The following is a 19089-nucleotide window of genomic DNA, read 5'->3' on the forward strand; positions in this document are numbered from 1 at the left end:
AGCCAAATCACCAACCATGAGTTCAGAATTGTCAGAACAAGACTGTTATCTTACTTCCTTATTTTCTATGAGGAAATTTATTAGTTAAAATCCATGGTACCTGATATCCCCAGTGTGTTTGGCAGTAATGTAAGTTCTCAGTCTACAAATACACAGACACACTGATAGTAGCCGCTTCCTATTAAGTGGCCCATACCAGAGAAGTAGACAGAATGCTTGACCAGAGCCCAATGGCTTAATTCCTTGTGCCAGACCTAAGAGTTTCTAACATTGCCTCAAGATTGTTACAAGAGAGGAATAAGCGAGTAATCAAACTGTTTTTGTAACTGTATTTAGAATCTGGTTTTAAGGACTGCCTCCTTCTAGTCCCCTTTCCTTCTACTAGGTTGAGCTCTTTACTTCTGGCCACCTTTGTAGATACAATTGGAGGCAATTCAGCCTCTCCTTCCTCCCATTCCCATTCCTGTTAACTAGGGAGACTTCTGGCTTCTGCTTGACCTGAAGGGGTAGGGTGGGGGGAGAATCACTAACTCACAGCAGCTCCAATGTCTAGCCTCCGACTCTCAACAATGGGTATGGGTCTCAGTCACGTCTCTTGGAATAACAGATAATCAAGTCATTCTTCCTCCTCACAACAGTACTGGAAGCATTCACAAGTTTTCTCCTATCGGAGAAGGAGCCATAATATTCCTTCACCTCTCCTCATCTGTTAAGGTCTTCTTTGGAGGTTGGCACTCCAGTCTCTGTTCCTCAGACTGGGTGTCCAAAATTGAACATAATGCCATGAGTGTGGAGCAGTTAAGACTCTGGTGGCTTTTCTGGACACATACAACCATTAACACATCTTAAAACTGTCCTATCTCACTGGCAACCATATCTGGTGCATACTGAGTTTAAGGTTAACTTATTTACATTTATCTTAATTTTTTCTTCTTAGTTTTGGCCACATCATTTCAATTTATTTAGGTTAGAAGAAATCTTAGTTATTTTACCAAATAAATGTATTGGTTAATTGTCCTAGTTTTGTGTCATCTGATAAATAAGATTTCATTTTCATCAATGCTGAAAAACTGTAGAATGAGACAGGGCTACTGACAGAGGCCTGCGGCATGACACCAGTGCCCTCCCTCGAGGTGGGTGAGAATGCATAACTCGATCTTCTTTGGCTACACCTGGTTCAATCAGCTATCGATCTGTGTAACCAGGATTAAAGACTGTCAAATGTCTTGATGAAATCAACACACCCAATTAGCATTTCCTTGATATAGGAGTCTTATCAAAAGATGAAATGAGGGCGGACATAAAGCTGAGTAAGCCTGATGATCACATACATCAGTTTCTTTGAGAACTGATTGTAGCTCCAAATTTACTCATTCTAGCCACATATAACTGAAATGAAGGTATCCAACCACAGTGAATCACTAGGTCCAGGTCATTTTGCTAGGTCCAGATCAAATCCCCCTTCAGAAGAGAGGACCAGGAATTTGCTCACTGCCACACAATCAAGTGAACATGTGAAAAGGACCAAACTACCTGGAAAATATGCCTTGAAAGAACAGAGAGCAAACTATGACCTACATTTATTATGCAAGTTTGTGTTGCTGTGAAAAATGAAGTCCAACTATGATGCAATTTATTTCCGCCTTGTAAATCTTGAGAAATGTGAAAGTACCATGGAAAGAAAACAGTGCTCTATTTATTTAAGATAACAATTCTTGGGGTAAAACAGGGCACTAAAGTAATAGGTTTCATGACTAGGCAATAAAAGTTAACAAAGCCAACAATGATTTTTTGTTTAATTCTCTTCCAGCTCTACAGATTTAATTCTGCTTTCACGTTCATTACACTTTTATATGGTTTTAACAGGGGATATACCTCCTCTTCTAAGAATCTCTGTACCTGCCAAAGAGGAAAGCAAATATAAGACAAAAGGAAACAATAAGATGTAAATTTTGGTAATACTTTTTTTTCAATGTCAGTTTATATTACTGAGACCTGATTTGATAAAGGTTTTACTCCACCACTGAACTTCTATTTTTCTCAATTTCCTGTCAGAAATTCCCTAGATACAGGTAGCTCAGCCTACCATGCCCACATAAGCTATCCTTCCCCACAAACCAGCCCAGCCTGTGGTCTCTCGGTTGGTCCCACCATTCTCCACCCAGACACCCAAGCTAAAATCACTGTTTCTTCCCTCCTCCTCATTCAACCAGCTGCCAAGTGATTAACCTCCTTAACAGCCCTCAAATCTCTCTCCTCATCTGTATCTCCCAATGCCTTGGCTCAAAGCCCATCATCGACTGCTCAGCCCACCGCAGCAGCCTCCTTACTGGTCTCCCCACTTCCAGTTTAAGTCTTTCAAATCCAAAACACCAGAGTGATCTGAATACAAATGACAAACTCCTGTCCGTCTTCAGCTTTAAATCCTGTAACTACTTCTGGGGCACCTGACACTCTGGCAACATTCAAATGATTATAGTTTCTCTCCCATGCTGGACGTCTATGTATTTGCCATCTCCTCTCAGCCTGGTGTTCCCAGGATAACTCCTACTTGTCCCTAAGAGTCGGCTCAGATGTCAAGTCTTCCAAGAAGTCTTTCCCAACTTGTACTATTCTAGGATTGTCTCCTCCTTTGTGATCCCAAAAAAGATGTGCTTCCCTCAATTCCTGCATGTACTGCTTGGTATTACAATGACCTATTTACAAGTTTTCACCACTAAGTTTTGAGCTCCCTCAAGAAAAGGATTATCTATTCATCTTTAAAGCCCCAGAATTAAACACAGTACCCCAACACAGACTGAGCACCTCATCTGTACTCAATGTTTTTGAATTAACTCTTGTAGTCTCCAAGAGGAAAAATGACAAACATTTACTCAATAGTTACTATGCACGAAGCACTATGCTAGGGCTTTCAATCCACACAACAACCCTATGAGATACTTCAGCCAGTAAACGCCAGAAGTCAGGACTGAACCCACATTTATCTGATAGTAAAACTCAATCTTTGTCCATTATACCACATGCTCTAGACCAAAAGAGAATTCAGAGAAATCCACAGGAGAAATACTTAAGGCAGCTCAAAACAACCAAATCTTTACATTTTAGCCAGCAACCTGCTCTGGATTCTAACTAGCCCCATTCTCATCATACCTCCTATAAAGCAGAAATATTAGAGACAGCATTTCAGGTTCTGTAGAGAGCAGTGTAAAACGAGGGCATCTGGGGAAGACTGCAGCACCACAGAAGCGTTCTGATACTTACCTGCTGGGATGCACGACCGGTGAAAGAAGGAGGATGCAGTAACTGGTCCAACTGGGAGTGAATGGGACTGAAGTAGGCATCGGCCTGGATACGCTCCATGAGGTCATTGTCACCCCCTTCCTGCTTGACCACAGCAGCTGCCTGCTGGGAAAGCACTCTAATTTTCTCATGGCAATCCTGGGAAGACAGTGAGGTATTGTTGGTTCACTAACAGGGCATCCGAATGTCCTAAAAGTCATCTGACACTCCACACTCACGCTGTCTATAGCTGTTACACAAAGCCCAAGTTGAGGGCCGGCCCCGTGGCTTAGGGGTTAGGTGCGCGGGCTCCACTGCTGGCGGCCCGGCTTCGGATGCCGGACGCGCACCGACACACCGCTTCTCTGGCCATGCTGAGGCCGCGTCCCACATACAGCAACTCGAAGGATGTGCAACTATGACATACAACTATCTACTGGGGCTTGGGCTTGGGGGGAAAAAAACAGAGGAGGAGGATTGGCAATAGATGTTCGCTCAGAGCCGGTCTTCCTCAGCAGAGAGAGGAGGATTAGCACAGATGTTAGCTCAGGGCTGATCTTCCTCACACACACACACACACACAAAAAAAGCCCAAGCTGAGGTGCTTCCCCTTACAGTCTGACTCACCAAGATCTTGACTCTCTGACCACATCCTAGGATGAACCACAAGTGGATGTCCACCTCGAGATGGCTCCTCTAAAGCCTCATGGACCACCTGCTCTTGTGTCCTGCCCACTTCCCATAATTTCCTATGAAAATTCAGACCTGATTCCTTCACTAAGAGTGGACCTTTTCTATAAGTGATTAAGAGATTCACTTTTAATAAATTGAGTTCACCACAATCACCCTCCAGAGATAAGCCTGTTTCATGACAGAATGTGGTCACTGTTCTGTACCAATACCATGACTGAAGGTAAGGACAGAAACACTTTCCTTCAGGGGGGAGAGCAGGACTAAAGGTGCACTTTCAATTTACCCAGAAACATGACAGGTTACAAACCTGGCGGTTACCCCCAGCTTTCACCATGGCCATGATGATGTTTTCTGTGGCCATGAAAGGCAGCTCTTGCCGAATGCGCCGCTCAATTACCTAGAAAAATGAATGAAGGGCCACGAAAGATGCCTCAAGGTTACAAAGTAATACACACACTAAGATATCAACTATGTTCAGCAAAATGCACAGCAAGGACATGAACTACCATATTTACGAAGAAAGTAGAATGGATTGTTTTATTCTACACCATATTTTTCAGTTTTCTTACTAATTCAGAGTATTATTTGATTTAAAAAAGAAAAGTTGATTTAAGTAAACTTAAAAGTTGCTTCATCGGGATGATTCCTAAAACCTTAAGTTTGTTAAATTTCAGTGCTCAACCTCAAGAGCTGAGTATATGATGGAAACGAACCCATCTGCCTCAGAAACTTAAAAACAGGCAAAGAGAACAGTCGGCTTTGCCAGTGTCACCAGAGGTGATGGTTCATGCTGGCAGACAGTTCAAGCCAATTCAAAGTACTTCTTTTTCCCTTTTCTATAGACATGTCTATGAATTCCACAGAGGGCCGGCCTCGTGGCTTAGTGGTTAAGTGCGCGTGCTCCGCTACTGGCAGCCCAGGTTCGGATCCCGGGCGTGCACCGATGCACCGCTTCTCCGGCCACGCTGAGGCCGCGTCCCACGTACAGCAACTAGAAGGACGTGCAGCTATGACCTACAACTGTCTACTGGGGCTTTGGGGGAAAAATAAATAAATAAATAAAATCATGAATTCCACAGAGTTAGTTCCCTAGAGCTTATGTCACAATCTGAAGGATGAGCTCCAGTTGGGAAGAACTCCTATTGGACCAGAATACAGCTCACTCCAGAGCAGGAAAAGGTTACACTCCCCTTCCCACATTCCGACCCCTCCCTAATATTTCGCTTTTTAATTGAGGCCTCTTACTTTGGGGTATACCACCAATCCTTCAGAAATGTTCTGCAACGTGTTCAATATAGTATCTGCGGTGAGAAATGCCTCGGACAAACAGACACGTCTAGAAAACAAACAGCCTATTCAGTTATCTCTTTAAACAAAATAATTTTAGTGAAATGTACGGTGTGTCCCAAGAAGCTACCCTACTGACTTCGCATGCCATATGTACTAAGTACTTGGACAATTTCCTTCAATCTCATGACTTCAACTACCTCAATATCCTGACAACCCTTAAATCTATCACCTCTAATCCAGACCACTTGGCCATATACCCAATTGGAGAGCTCCACCTGGTTGATTTGTAGGTACCTCAAACCCAAAACTGAATTCAGCCAGCTCCCACTGCCTCCTGCTCACCATCTCAAACCCGCTCTTCTCCGTGTAGCTCCTGTCTCAGTAAATGGCACCAGCACCCCATAAATCATCTTAATACTCACTCCAGTCAACCACCAAGGCTGGCCAATCTGTCATTGATTTTATCTCCATATCCTTCTCCATTCACACGGCCACTATGCCAGCGTGGACCTGGATTTTTAAAGTAGCTTCCTAACTTATTCTGACCAGATCCACGTCCCCTTACAACTGGTTCTCCAAATTGCTGCCGTGTGTTTTAGCAGGCACATCTGATTAGGTCACACCCTGCTAAAAAGTATTCAATGGTTGACTTGTGAATGAGTTCATGTATCTTATTTCCACAGAGAAACCCTGGGTTATGCACAGATCCCAGAGAGCTACCTTTAACTATATATTCTTTTCCACTCAAGAAATCATAGTACAATGCAAGCAAACCCGAGCAATATGAATCTGCTTTAAATAAGTATACACATAAATGAGAAAACCATGTGCACGCTGGTACCATATTCGTAGCTACAAATTACTTCTGATCCATCTCATAATTAATCAACATGTCATTGTGCCAAGACACCACAGCTGACACCCACCTGCCTTCAGAATATATCTAAACTCCTTTTCAGGGCCTATAAGGCCGTTCATAAACTGGTTATCACCCACAATCGTGTCCCACCTCATCTCTTGCCACATAAACTCCATTCCCCAGTGCTACCCGACTATTACTAACTCCATAAACTGTTCTTTCTTCTGCTTTTGAGCCTTTATACATGCTCCCGATTTTACCTTAAATGTCTTTAAAAAATGCCTATATTTCTAAGTCTTAAAGCATCACCTCCTCTGTGGAGCTTTCCCGACTCCTCTATCACTTCTCCCTCCTCTTTGCTCCCACATACTCTGATCCTAACACTTATCACACTGTTCTTTCTATGTTCTTGCCTCCCTGCTACACTCCGGGCTCTTTGAAACAAAGAGGGAATGCAGAGATGCTCTAAATGTCCTTCTGCTTCTAGGGCCCTCTTTTGCCTTCCCACAACTTGCTGTAGGTGACATTCCCATTCTACTGACCGATTGGCACTATCATCCAGTGTGCGCTCAAACCACTGCACAGATGCTGTCTGCAGTGGGTCCATGATAAGGGTCATCAGGTGACGGGCAAGGCTGCAGCACCGCTCTGAGCGCATGGGGTTCCGCTTGTATGGCATCGCACTCGAGCCTATCGATGTACAAGGACAAGAAGCAAAGGTAGCAAGACTTCAGAGGACAGTCCGTGCCCGAGCATGCTGCTGAGTGAGCTATCAACACACACCCACCAGCCTCCCAGCATCTCTGTGGTGCTCCCATATCTTCACACAACACTCACCAATCTGTTGTTTTTCAAAGGGTTCCTCCATCTCCTTGAGGTTTGCCAGGAGGCGTAAGTCAGTGCAAATCTGGGGGACAGCAGGAGTACAGGCATCATTCTACACTCTTGGTATGTAGGAATCTGGGAGCAGGGACTAGACTGAAGGAGCTGAGCTCTCTAGGTGTGCTGTTGCTAAGCTCAAGATCAGCATGTGCTCCCCAAGAGCTCCTGAAGAATATCTTAGACTTCTCTTGGCTCCTGAAGAGCTGGGATGACAAATTCAGGGAGCATGGAAATGTTTTTGTGAAACACTACTTAAGATATCATGGAAAGACAACAGCAAGATGAACTTTAATGAGAAGGTCGAAACCAGTCCTCCCCTTTAATGCACCTTAATTTAAGAGGCTTTATTTATGGGCTCCAAATTGTTAAAGGTGTTGGACATCTCTTGCGAGACACGATTAGGTAAAAGTCTGAGGCTGATTTGGTCTGTCTGTGGTGCAGAGCTCTCATCCCCACCTCCACAAGCTACCACCACTCACCTTGTGCACTGACGCCCCCAAGCTAGCCAGCACAGACAGCACTTCAATATCCACTTTCCGTGTATAGGTCTGCCCTGTGATGATGAAAGCCCTAAAAATAAATAGAAAAAAGCCGTTAAGTGAAAATATTTCAAAATGTGACAGTGTCACATTTGAGAAAACAAATGAGCAAAAACAGACCCTAAGCAAAAGCTTGATCTCATTAGTATACTAAGTCACATTGAGCCCAGACGACCTCACTGATAACTTGCTCCTAGAGCAAAGTGTTCTTCCACTCTTTTTACTAATACTCAGATAGCTGTCCTGACCTGAGAAGAAAACATGGTCTAGTTAGCCCACCTTCTGCCGCAGCCCAATGGAAGTGCCTGGAAGAAGTAGTCATGTTGCAGTCTGGTGGCTCAATGAAAATGGTCAGATTTAGACTAACCCACTGGAGGCCCTCAGTAAAGAAACAAAAACAGCAACAACATGGGTAAGGCTATTGTAAAAATCTCAGAAGTAGTTTCCTTTTTTCTTACAGATTAAGAGAAAATAGAATCCAGACTATAAGAAAATAAAACCCAGGCCAGAGACGGAATAAAATGGGTGGAAGAACAAAGGAAGAAAGCCAAAATAGTTAAGGTCAAATCTAGAGGTACACCGAACACAGGCCTTTCATCATTTAATAGGGAGGCCAACACTTTTCCCACTTACCTCTTAAATCCTGCCTTCTCTGTCACCATCTTGTCAAGCTGCTCTACCTTGGAAAGAAAAGACATGCCTGTAGAAATTTAGGTGTGTCTAGTATGAGAGTACTTCAACATCTTGCCCAGATTTCAGCCCTCCATACCCTTTCCAGTCCAAAGACTCCACTTGTCCCGAGATCAATCTCTCCTACCATCCTGGAGGTCAGCTTTGTTTGTGGTGCTCCCACCACTGAGTTTGTGTGTCCCCCAGGTCACTTTCAGAATACCTTTTGGTCATCTCCCTCGAAGAGCTCCAGGAAGCTGGCCTGAGTACCAGTGGTGCCCTTCACTCCTCGGAAGCGCAGGTCATCTCGGACACGCTTCAAGTTGTGGAAATCCATGCAAAGATCTTGAATCCAAAGACAGCAACGTTTCCCAACTGTGGTCAGCTGAGCAGGTCTGGAAATAACCCAAAAATGAACAGAGAGAAGTGTCAAACCAAGGAGTTACTTCATAAAAGCTTCATTACTTCTAATAATCACTGCTACCCCTGGGAAGGGGAAGAATTAAAGTAAGAAATGGAGAAACTGGTATAGACAAAACAAGAGCCAAAAAGTTTGAGTAAATAATAGTCAAGGAGAGTCCGTGTCATTTATAAATATTCAAAGGTTATAAAACTAATGGGCTCCTAACATACATAGCTCTTTCTTCATCTTCAAGAGGCAATATAGGGCCGGCCCCGTGGCTTATCAGTTAAGTGCACGCGCTCCGCTACTGGCGGCTTGGGTTCGGATCCCGGGCACGAACGGATGCACCGCTTCTCCGGCCATGCTGAGGCCACGTCCCACATACAGCAACTAGAAGGATATGCAACTATGACATACAACTATCTACTGGGGCTTTGGGGAGAAAAAGGAGGAGGATTGGCAACAGATGTTAGCTCAGAGCCCGTCTTCCTCAGCAAAAAGAGGAGGATTAGCATGGATGTTAGCTCAGGGCTGATCTTCCTCACAAAAAAAAAAAAGAGAGAGAGAAGCAATATAATATAAGGGCAGAGACAACATCTGTTTTGTTCCTCTCCAGACTTTGGCAAGAAATATACACTCATGTAACAAACATTTGCAAAGTATATAACATGTTCTCAGTTTTAGAAATACAACAAAGAACAAAACAGAAAAGGTCCCTGCCCAATGGAACTCACACTGTAGTGTAAACAAGTAAACAAACATGATAATCGTTGATTTTTTAATGAAAAATATGAAAAAATAAAATGAGGATGACAACACTGGAGAACATTACTCTAGGTTGGCAGTAAAAGAAGGCCTTTGAGAGGAGTCAAGATCTGATGAGGAGCCGGCCACGCTGTGGAGAACAACCCCCAACACAACCAAAGGACTCTAACACCATAGCTAATGGCTTTGTCTCCAGTCCAAAGTCTAAATCAACTCACTGCAGGTTTGTTTCTGAACATAAAACATAATGATGAGTAACTGCAATAATGACGGAGTTCTAACAGATAACCTAGCCCATCTCAGATGGAATTTCTCTATTAGGCTAATGACACTGACAACTGGCGACATATAGGAACATTACTAGGAATGTCTATAGCTGGTACACCACAAGCTACAATATATCCCCAAATCAATCTCAAGGTAGTTTTTCCTTGCTAAATCCTGCTAATAGATTATTGGTATTAGCAAATAAATAAATTTGCATGGATCTGTTCACAGCAGCATTATACATAATAGCCACAAAGTGGAAACAACCCAAATATCTATCAACTCACCAAGGGACAAACAAAACGTGGTATATCCATATAATGAAATACTATTCAGCCGTAAAAAGAAATGAAGTATTGGGGCCAGCCCTGTGGCGTAGTGGTTAAGTTCACACGCTCCACTGCTGGTGGCCCGGGTTCAGATCCCCGGCGCGCACTAATGCACCGCTTGTCAGGCCACGCTGTGGCGGTGTCCCAAACACAGTGGAGGAGGATGGGCATAGATGTTAGCTCAGGGCCAGTCTTCCTCAGCAAAAAGAGGACTGGCATGGATGTTAGCTCAGGGCTGGATCTTCCTCACAGAAAAAAAGAAATGAAGTACTAATACATGCCACGATATGGATGAACACTGAAAACATTATGCTAAGTGACAAAAGCCAGTCACAAAAGGATGAATACTGTATGATTCTATTGAAATGAAATGCCCAGAAGAGGTAAATTCATAGACAGGAAATGGATTAGTGGCTGCCAGGGGCTAGGAAACAGGAGAGAATGCTAACGTTTGGGCGGGGGTGGGGTTATGGAAATATTCTGAAATTATATGCCAGCGATGACTGCACAACTCTGTAAATATACTAAAAACCACTGAACCGTACACTTAAAAAGGGTGAATTTTGTAGTATGTGAATTGTATCTCAATAAAGCTGTTTCTTTTTTTTAATGGACAAAATCACTTTTTATTTTGTACGTGTGAGAAAAAAGACTCCCAAGATTCTGACTGCTAGTTTTGAGATGAAAGATTTACTGCACCATAGTACCATTTATCAAAAATACCAGAATCTAACAATATTACTTAATTCTGAACCTCAGGATGTTTCTATATTAATAATTTAATCTAGAGGAGAACTTAAGTGCAAATCTGGAAGATATCTTGGAAATTTAAAAGCTGTTTTTTTTGTGTGTGTGTGAGGAAGATCAGCCCTGAGCTAACATCCATGCTAATCCTCCTCTTTTTGCTGAGGGAGACTGGCTCTGAGCTAACATCTATTGCCAATCCTCCTCCTTTTTTACCCCCAAAGCCCCAGTAGATAGTTGTATGTCATGGTTGCACATCCTTCTAGTTGCTGTATGTGGGATGTGGCCTCAGCATGGCCAGAGAAGGGGTGCGTCGGTGCGCGCCCGGGATCCGAACCTGGGCCCCAGCAGCAGAGCGCTCGCACTTAACCGCTAAGCCACGGGGCCGGCCCTACTTGCACATTTTAAAAATCAAAAGTACATTGGTGGTTACTAGAGGGGAAGAGGGGAGCGAGGAGGGTGAAAGGGATAATTAGGCACATGTGTGTGGTGAGGGGCTGTAATTAGTATTTGGGTGGTAAACATGAGAACATGATGTAATCCATGCAGAAACAGAAGTATAATGATGTACACCTGAAATTTATACACTGTTATAAACCAATGTTACCACAATAAACAAAAATAAAATAAAATAAAATAATGAAAAAAAGTACAAAAAGGAAAAAATTTAATTTCTCAATTATCTCATAAACCAGAGTAATCAATATTTAATTCTTGGTGTAATTTCTTCCAATATTTGTACAACTTATATGTTGTCTTTATCTCAACATTAACCTAAGCACATTTCCATGATATTAGCCTTACACGCATCATTTTAATGGCTGCATACTATTCCAAGCCGTGGATATACTATACCTTATTTAATTATTCTTTTATGGTAGGACATTTAGACTGTTTCCAATGCTTACTATCATAAATAATATTTTAGCAAAGGTTTTTGTACATAAAGCTTTTCCCATAATTTAGATTACTTCCTTGGACCAGATTCTCAAGATTGTAATTACTAAATCAAGGACTTTGAATACTTTCTAAGGCTCCTGATACATATTTCCCAACGCTTCCCAAATGAACTATTAGATTTACTCTCTCACGAGTATAGCTTTTAAGGTAAGTATCAGGTTCATTCCTCATAAGCATCCCAAGTTATCTGCTTAAGCTATACTTTGAGATTCTTCACTTCAAGGTTTCCGTGAAGGGAGAACCGAAGGAATAAATGAAAGCCAGATGCACAAAAACAAGCCCAATTCCCAAGAAGTAATCATATCACTTACTGGAAATGTGTGAAACCTAAGGTGGGAAGATCGGCTTGTTCCTTAGCAAAGTCAGCAAGCCGAGAGATCACTCTGGCAAGCTGTAAGAGAGACCATGTGGTAGAAAGAGGGTGGAGTCAGGTTGAGCTCATTACATAATCAGGAACTAAACTTTTAGAGAATTTAATATAAAATTAGACCTCCAGCTCATAGAAGGCAGAGGTCATATCTTTTCATCATTGTATCCTCAAGTGTCTTGAAGGGTTCATAGCAACCAACGTTCGAAAACTGAGGTAACTATCTTAAAAGTCTTATAAACCTTTTCTGCACAATTTTAAGACCACTGACACGCTCATGCAGAAAAACAAGACAAAATCATAAATCTGACCCACGTAATCCAGCAACATGCCACTGGTTACACCTCATTTAAAAGGCTATGCTTTAAAAAGCATTCATGTATAGTGTTTTAACCCAAGAAGAGACAATTAGTTCTCCATTAGATATGGGATCATTTGCCTGAGTAAACAATAATCTATTTAGATTTATGCCGTGTTGATTTCCATAGGTGTGGCCATTTCCTATCAGAGGGAATCTAGGGCTGGTAGGAAACTTCTGTCAACTCCTTACCTTTGGCAAAAGCAGGTCAAATGCATTTCTAAGAATAATCAGGTCCTGTAAAGGAAAACGCAATGGTCTTATATTAAACAGCTTTGCCCAAACAAATTACATAACACTTTTGGGCCATCACAACTGGGTTTCTCAGCTAGCTGCCATCTCAGTATCAGCAACCCACTGCGCAAGCCAGAAGATGCTAACAGAAGTTGTTCTTTTCCGATTACTGTTTTAAAAGCACACCAACTTAGAGAGCAGTACTACTGGGATCTATGAGGAACAAAACCTTTATACTCATAAAACCCAATTTACGTGGTATCTACAATGACTGGAAAATAGTTAAGGGGTAAACCCCCATCCTGAATACTGGAGACATCCAGGTCAACAAGGTTTATATCTTCCCAGAGAAGAGTGCCTGAGTCTCTGAGAAGCTTCCAGAGGCTACCTTCGATTAGTTTCCTCTCCCTTTTCTCATGTCTATCATCGCTAACAAAACCAGAACCAGAACATCAAGGTTTAGGAAATTTAAAGCTGTTCTTGAGAGAGGCAAAAGATGTATTTCAGGCAACTTCAACACATGCTTGTACGAGACAGTAATTGTTGAGCCCAACTACACACTGGGTACTTCTACAAAGTATATTTTTAAATTTATTTATTTACTTATTTAGTGTGTGTGTGTGTGTGTGCGTGTGAGGAAGATCAGCCCTGAGCTAACATCCGTGCCCATCTTCCTCCACTTTATATGGGACGCCGCCACAGCATGGCTTGCCAAGCAGTGCGTCGGTGCACGCCTGGGATCCAAACCAGCGAACCCTGGGCCGCCACAGCAGAGTGCACACACTTAAGCGCTTGTGCCACCAGGCCAGCCCCCATGTTCCTCCACTTTATATGTGATGCCGCCACAGCATGGCGCAACAAGCGGTGTGTCGGTGCGCACCCAGGATCCAAAACTGGGACGCCAGCAGCGGAGCACATGCACTTAACCGCTAAGCCACGGGGCTGGCCCCTTTTCTTTAAAAATTTATTTATTTACTATGTACAAAGTATATTCTAAATGAGAGGACTATTGTTCTTCCATTATTTGACTCACCAATTACACACAGATATCTTCAATTATGTACCACCTAAGACTAAAAGTCTTTGGGACAATATAAAAATTAGTGGCTTCCTCTGAACTGGAAGTGTACCTGGAATCTAACGTCTGGTCCCACAGGTGCACTGTGATTAAGAGCACAGTTTGGAGCCATTCCACCTGGGCTTGTATCCTTTATAGCTGCATAATCTCGGGCAAGTTCTTCAGCCTCTCTCTAAGTTTTCTCATCAGTAGACATGGGGATAAGAAAGCCAGATTCCAAGAACCATATATTCTGATTCCATTTATATGAAATTTCTAGAAAAGGCAAAACTATAGTGACAGAAAGCAGGTCAGTGGCTGTTTGGGTCTGGAAACAGGAGTGGAGATTGACTGCAAACAGCCACAAGAGAACTGCTTGGGGTGAGGATGTGCTCTAAAACTGGAGTGTGGTGAAGGTTGAACAACTGCATACATTTACTAAAACTCATTGAACTGTACATTTAAAAAGGGTAAATTTACAGTATGTAAACTATACCTCAACAAAGCTCTCTAAAAGTGGAGATAATAGCATCTAGCTCTTATGGTTGTTAAGAATAAATGAAGTAATACATAAAAAGTGCTCAGAACATGCCAGGCACCTAGTAAACTCTTAGGAAAATGTGTGCTGTTACTTTTTCATGTTTGACTGTAAGATGCTTTTGCTAATTCAAGGTTTTGTTTGAGAGTTATAACACAATCCTTTTTCTTTTCAGAAGTCACAGCAAAGAGTTATAAAAGACTTTGGAAAGAAAATCCCTTTGGAAAATTACCTTGGCCACTAAAACGTTAAGACCTCGGCCTATGTCCAGCATTCCAGTGCATAACCAGTATCTGCAGGTCTTATTTTATGGAGGTCATTAGGGGTTTATAGTTTAGATTGGAAGGATGCCAAAAGCAGAGAATTCCTGAGCATTAAGATACCCTGAAAACTAAAGATCTATGGAGCCACTTCCTAAAACTGGACAAAACCAAATAAAATTTATAAAAGCATTGTAAAGATTGAGTCCTAAATGGAAACCAAAGAACACGGGCCCTTACTGTATTGTCTCCAACATAGCAGGAGGTGGCGCCAAGATGAATAATGCCGGCGGCTTTTGGACAGCAGTGGCCAAACGTGTGCACATGAGCCATCACGTCATGTCGTAACCGTTTCTCTTCCTCAGTTGCCATCTTGAAGTCGATGTTGTCCAGGTTTGATTTCATCTCCTGGATTTGTTCATCTGTGATAGGCAAACCCAATGTCTACAGAACAGGCAAAATAAAATAAAATAACCTCACGTGTCACCATTATTTGAATTGACACTGAGAAAAAAGTTGGTTCATGTTAGCATTTATGCCCTACCTCCCAATTCTTAAATTAAAATTTGGGGCAACTAAAAGTACACGGGGAGGAGGGGACAACTTTCTCAATGAATCACAGTAAATTATATTCTAAGTAAACTCCAATATATAAAGCAATGTAATCCTGATCTTTGTTCCTTCTGCCCCTGTATCTCTGCTTGGTTCCCTCCCTCACACGTTCTGGTCTCTGCGCTCAAATGTCATCTTCTCAGAGAGGTCTTTCTTGACTTCAATGTGAAACATCCTTCTTCCCTGTCACTCTCTATCCTTTCAGCCTGATTTTATTCAGAGTACTTACCACCACATGACTTTTTTTTTTTTTGGTGAGGAAGATTAGCCCCGTGCTAACATCTGTCACCAATCCTCCTCTTTTTGTTGAGGAAGATTGGCCCTGGGCTAACATCCGCGCCCATCTTCCTCTACTTTATATGGGACGCCGCCACAGCATGGCTTGACAAGCGGTGCGTTGGTCCCCGCCAGAGATCCGAACCAGCGAACCCTGGTCTGCCGCAGTGGAGTACGCACGTAACCGCTATGCCACCAGGCTGGCCCACACATGACATTTTTCACAAAGTGTTAGCCTGCCCGCCTCTCTAGAACGTATATTCCATGAGAGGGGAGATTTGCTGTATTTACTGCTTACTCCTTAGTGCTTGGCACGTAAATGCCCAAAGTGTGGAATCTAGGCCACAGCTTTACATTTGACCCAGATAAACTCGGAAACCAAAATTACAAAGGCTGTAAGTAGTTTTGCCAACAAATTATGTATAGAAATTCAGTGCAACTGAAAGCAATTCCAGGAGTTATGATTAGAAAATATAAAAACATCAACATCTTACGTTCATCTATCACTGGAAAAATCAGGCTGGCAAAAAACAGCTGGCAGCCCACAGGCAACTCAGAACCCTGGATCCAAGTGGTGAACATATACATTGGTCAAATTTATTCAAACCTCACTTGACACTCCCAAGTCTTGGCCCTGGTGAGGATTTTGCAACTTAGACCTTTCTTGTCCAAGATGGTAACTACTAGCCAGATGTGGCTATTTACATTTAAACTGATTAAAATTAAAAAGTAAAAATTCAGTTCCTCAGTCACACTAGCCACATTTCAAGTTCTCAGCAGCCACCTGTGGCAGAGCTGCCTCCTGTCTTTGGCCAGTAGATATGACATCTCAGAGCTCCTCCCAGAGCAAAGTAGCAGGGGGCAACATGGACAAACTGCTTCCTACCCCCTAGAAATGTTATCCTCTCAAAATTCATTCCCTGCTCCTAATTTTCTGCACTCCTCCTAATCTTTCATTCCTCAAGTTTTTTTTTTTTTTTTGTGAGGAAGATCAGCCCTGAGCTAACATTCCTGCCAATCCTCCTCTTTTTGCTGAGGAAGACTGGCTCTGAGCTAACATCTATTGCCAATCATCCTCCTTTTTTTTCTCCCTTTTTCTCCCCAAAGCCCCAGTAGATAGTTGTATGTCATAGTTGCACATCCTTCTAGTTGCTGTATGTGGGACAAGGTCTCAGCATGGTGGGACAAGCCGTGCTTTGGTGTGTGCCGGGGATCCGAACCAGGGCTGCCGGTAGCAGAGTGTGCGCACTTAACCGCTAAGCCACGGGGCCAGCCCCCTCATTCCTCAAGTTGTTTTGTTAACTACTAAATGATTATGTAATTTATGCTGCCAATTTTGACACTCTAATAGATAATCCAAACCCAGGAGATTCTATCAAAATTGTATGCATTTCAGGCAATGTGCAGACTAGGCAGAGGAAAGAAAACATATTCAGATGAGTACGTTTCATGTACTCATTCTAGCTTGAAGCCATGTACTAGCCATGGTGACCCTGGCAAGGTCTTTAAATGCCACTACCCTCATCTATATAATGGAGAATCAAATGAAAGAGAAAATAGAGTATATGTTAGAATGCAATAAACGACGACAGACTATTAATGTCCTCTTCCACCATCCGTTGTTATCAAAGCCAACAGTTTATGAAATCTCTCTGCACCTCCATTCAATCACCCGGAAAACATCTGTAAAATAGTACTTGCCATAAAGAGTTCTTTTGAGGACTAACGAACTATTAACATATAAAAAAAATTTTTTTTTTTGGTGAGGAAGATTTGCCCTGAGCTAACACTTGTGCCAATCTTTCTCTATTTTTTTACGCGGGTCGCCAACCCGGCATGGCAGCTGACGAGTGGCTGAGGTCCCACCCCGAACTGAACCCTGGCCTCCAAAGCGAAGCACACCGAACCTAACCACTAGGCTGTGGGGCGGTCTCCTGTAAAGTCTTACAACAGTGCCTGTCACACAGTACGCACCATAAAAATATCTATTATTACGTCACTTTACTTTCTTGACCACGTGGTAGTGAAATACAGGATGAAAGTTCCCTTGTAGCGAGTTCCACTGTACCAGGTCCTAGGCACCTACTCAGATTGTTTGGGGTTTCCTAACGCCGTTTGAGAGGACACTGCCATCTTGTTTATTGTGGCCTTTTCCTCCGAAACTTTACAGTTCTCTGGATCACCTCCAGTTTCCTTCAACTCCTCTGGGAAGGCCCCTCAGGAGCTATTTCTGAAACCGTTGGGCTGAATAGCTCTACATCCCGTTCGTATCAAAGAATCCATAAATCCCATCTAACAAACCCCTCCTCTGCTTCTCCCTCCTCAGAGGCAAAACGTGGACGCGCGAAGCGAAAGAGTGGCCTAGAAAACACGGATTTCGTAGTGACAGCCCAGCCACCGACTGCAGCGGCACCGTGGAAGGGGGGGGCGGCCCAGCGCTCAGGCTGTGCACTGAACCCAGGTTCACACCCCAGTTCGCTATTAATCGCTAGCTGGAAGCGTGGCCTAGAGCAACGAACGCGCCTGCTTGTTATGAGCATCACCTACTTTGCAAGGTCTTTATGGGTTAAACGAGAAAACAGGTGTAAAGAAACGAGCACAACGGCACTTAATGAGCGCTCCTCGTCCGTGGTCAGCCGCGTACTCCCGCGGGAACCGCCAAGATTCATTCCTGAACTACAGACTGCGCTTCTCGCCGCCGCGTCTCTAACCCTCGGGCACTAGAAACACGCGAGGCGACGAGTGGCGGCTCCCGGCCTCCTGCCCTGGCCTTCCCGGGGCCGCAGCTCCTCCGGAAAGGGAACACCCGGCCCAAAAGAGCGCGGCAGCTGACGCCGGCAGCTAGGCCCACGTTCTGCGCCGAGCCCGGCACGTGCTGGGGCGGGCCCGCCTCTCCCGGCCCGGCGGCCCGTTACCTGCTCGGCCTCCGCCAGCCAAACCCAGAGCTGCCGCCATGTCCGGAACTTGTACCTCTCGCCAAACACGAAGCACATTTCCGGGCTGGCGTAGCGGGAGGCAAGCGGCGAGCGGTAGCTGTCATACCCGCAACCCGCCTGCTGCCCACCACGGTCTCCGCTCGCCGCCATTCCGAACTCACAACCCCACCAGAGAGAACAGGGCCACCAAAGCCGGAAGCGGAAGCCTAGAGGGCGGGGCTTCCTCCACTTGGTCCCGCCCCCGAGGTTCCGCGAGATTTGAGCGCTCAAGGTTACGGAGAGTTTCGGCTGGCGGCTGCTGAGGGTTAGCAAGCTTCTGTTTGTTTACAAGAAACGTCATCGACGCTTCCTAAGTTTCTTAGCCGCTCTGTGCCCCAGTTTCTCCATCTGAAAAAAAGTACATTGAGACCTGCCTTTAAGATTGCTGTGAGGACTGAGTATTAGACTGATGTTTGGGGCACGTACAAAGCCCTCTCTGTTTGCTATTAATTTATTATTGTCGCCTTCCCCTCCCCAACTCCTACTGCCTGCGGCACCGAGAGGAGAATTGAAGATGCCCAAGGAAAGTCGGCATTTATCGAGTTCCAAGTGAGCCTGTTGCGTGAAACTGCAGCAAAATTGGATTTCAGCAAGCGCTGGAACTGAGACTCAGAAGCTGAGTGACTTGCTGAGGTCACCCAGCTAGTAAGTGGGGCCGCCCGACTTCAGATTCTTCCCTCTCAGCCGTTATGCTGTGTAGTTCCCTGCACACGCCATGCCGGGTCACACCACG

At 43.9% G+C, this 19089-nt stretch overlaps 1 protein-coding gene across 1 annotated transcript; it reads right to left on the reverse strand.

Moving 5' to 3' along the window:
- Positions 1–1547: 1547 nt before the first annotated feature.
- Positions 1548–18494, reverse strand: ADSL (adenylosuccinate lyase). Its single transcript, XM_058568315.1, has 13 exons — positions 18297–18494; positions 14734–14937; positions 12597–12641; positions 11991–12070; positions 8435–8606; positions 8176–8222; positions 7483–7573; positions 6959–7028; positions 6664–6811; positions 5218–5308; positions 4280–4369; positions 3262–3438; positions 1548–1899 (listed from the first exon to the last, which is right to left on the reverse strand). Exons 1-13 carry the CDS (start codon positions 18465–18467, stop codon positions 1813–1815), a joined length of 1473 nt encoding a protein of 490 aa, XP_058424298.1. The 5' UTR covers positions 18468–18494; the 3' UTR covers positions 1548–1812.
- Between the last annotated feature and the right edge of the window lie 595 nt (positions 18495–19089).

The sequence above is a fragment of the Diceros bicornis genome, chromosome 25 (assembly GCF_020826845.1).
Source record: "Diceros bicornis minor isolate mBicDic1 chromosome 25, mDicBic1.mat.cur, whole genome shotgun sequence".
Lineage (NCBI taxonomy): Eukaryota > Metazoa > Chordata > Mammalia > Perissodactyla > Rhinocerotidae > Diceros > Diceros bicornis.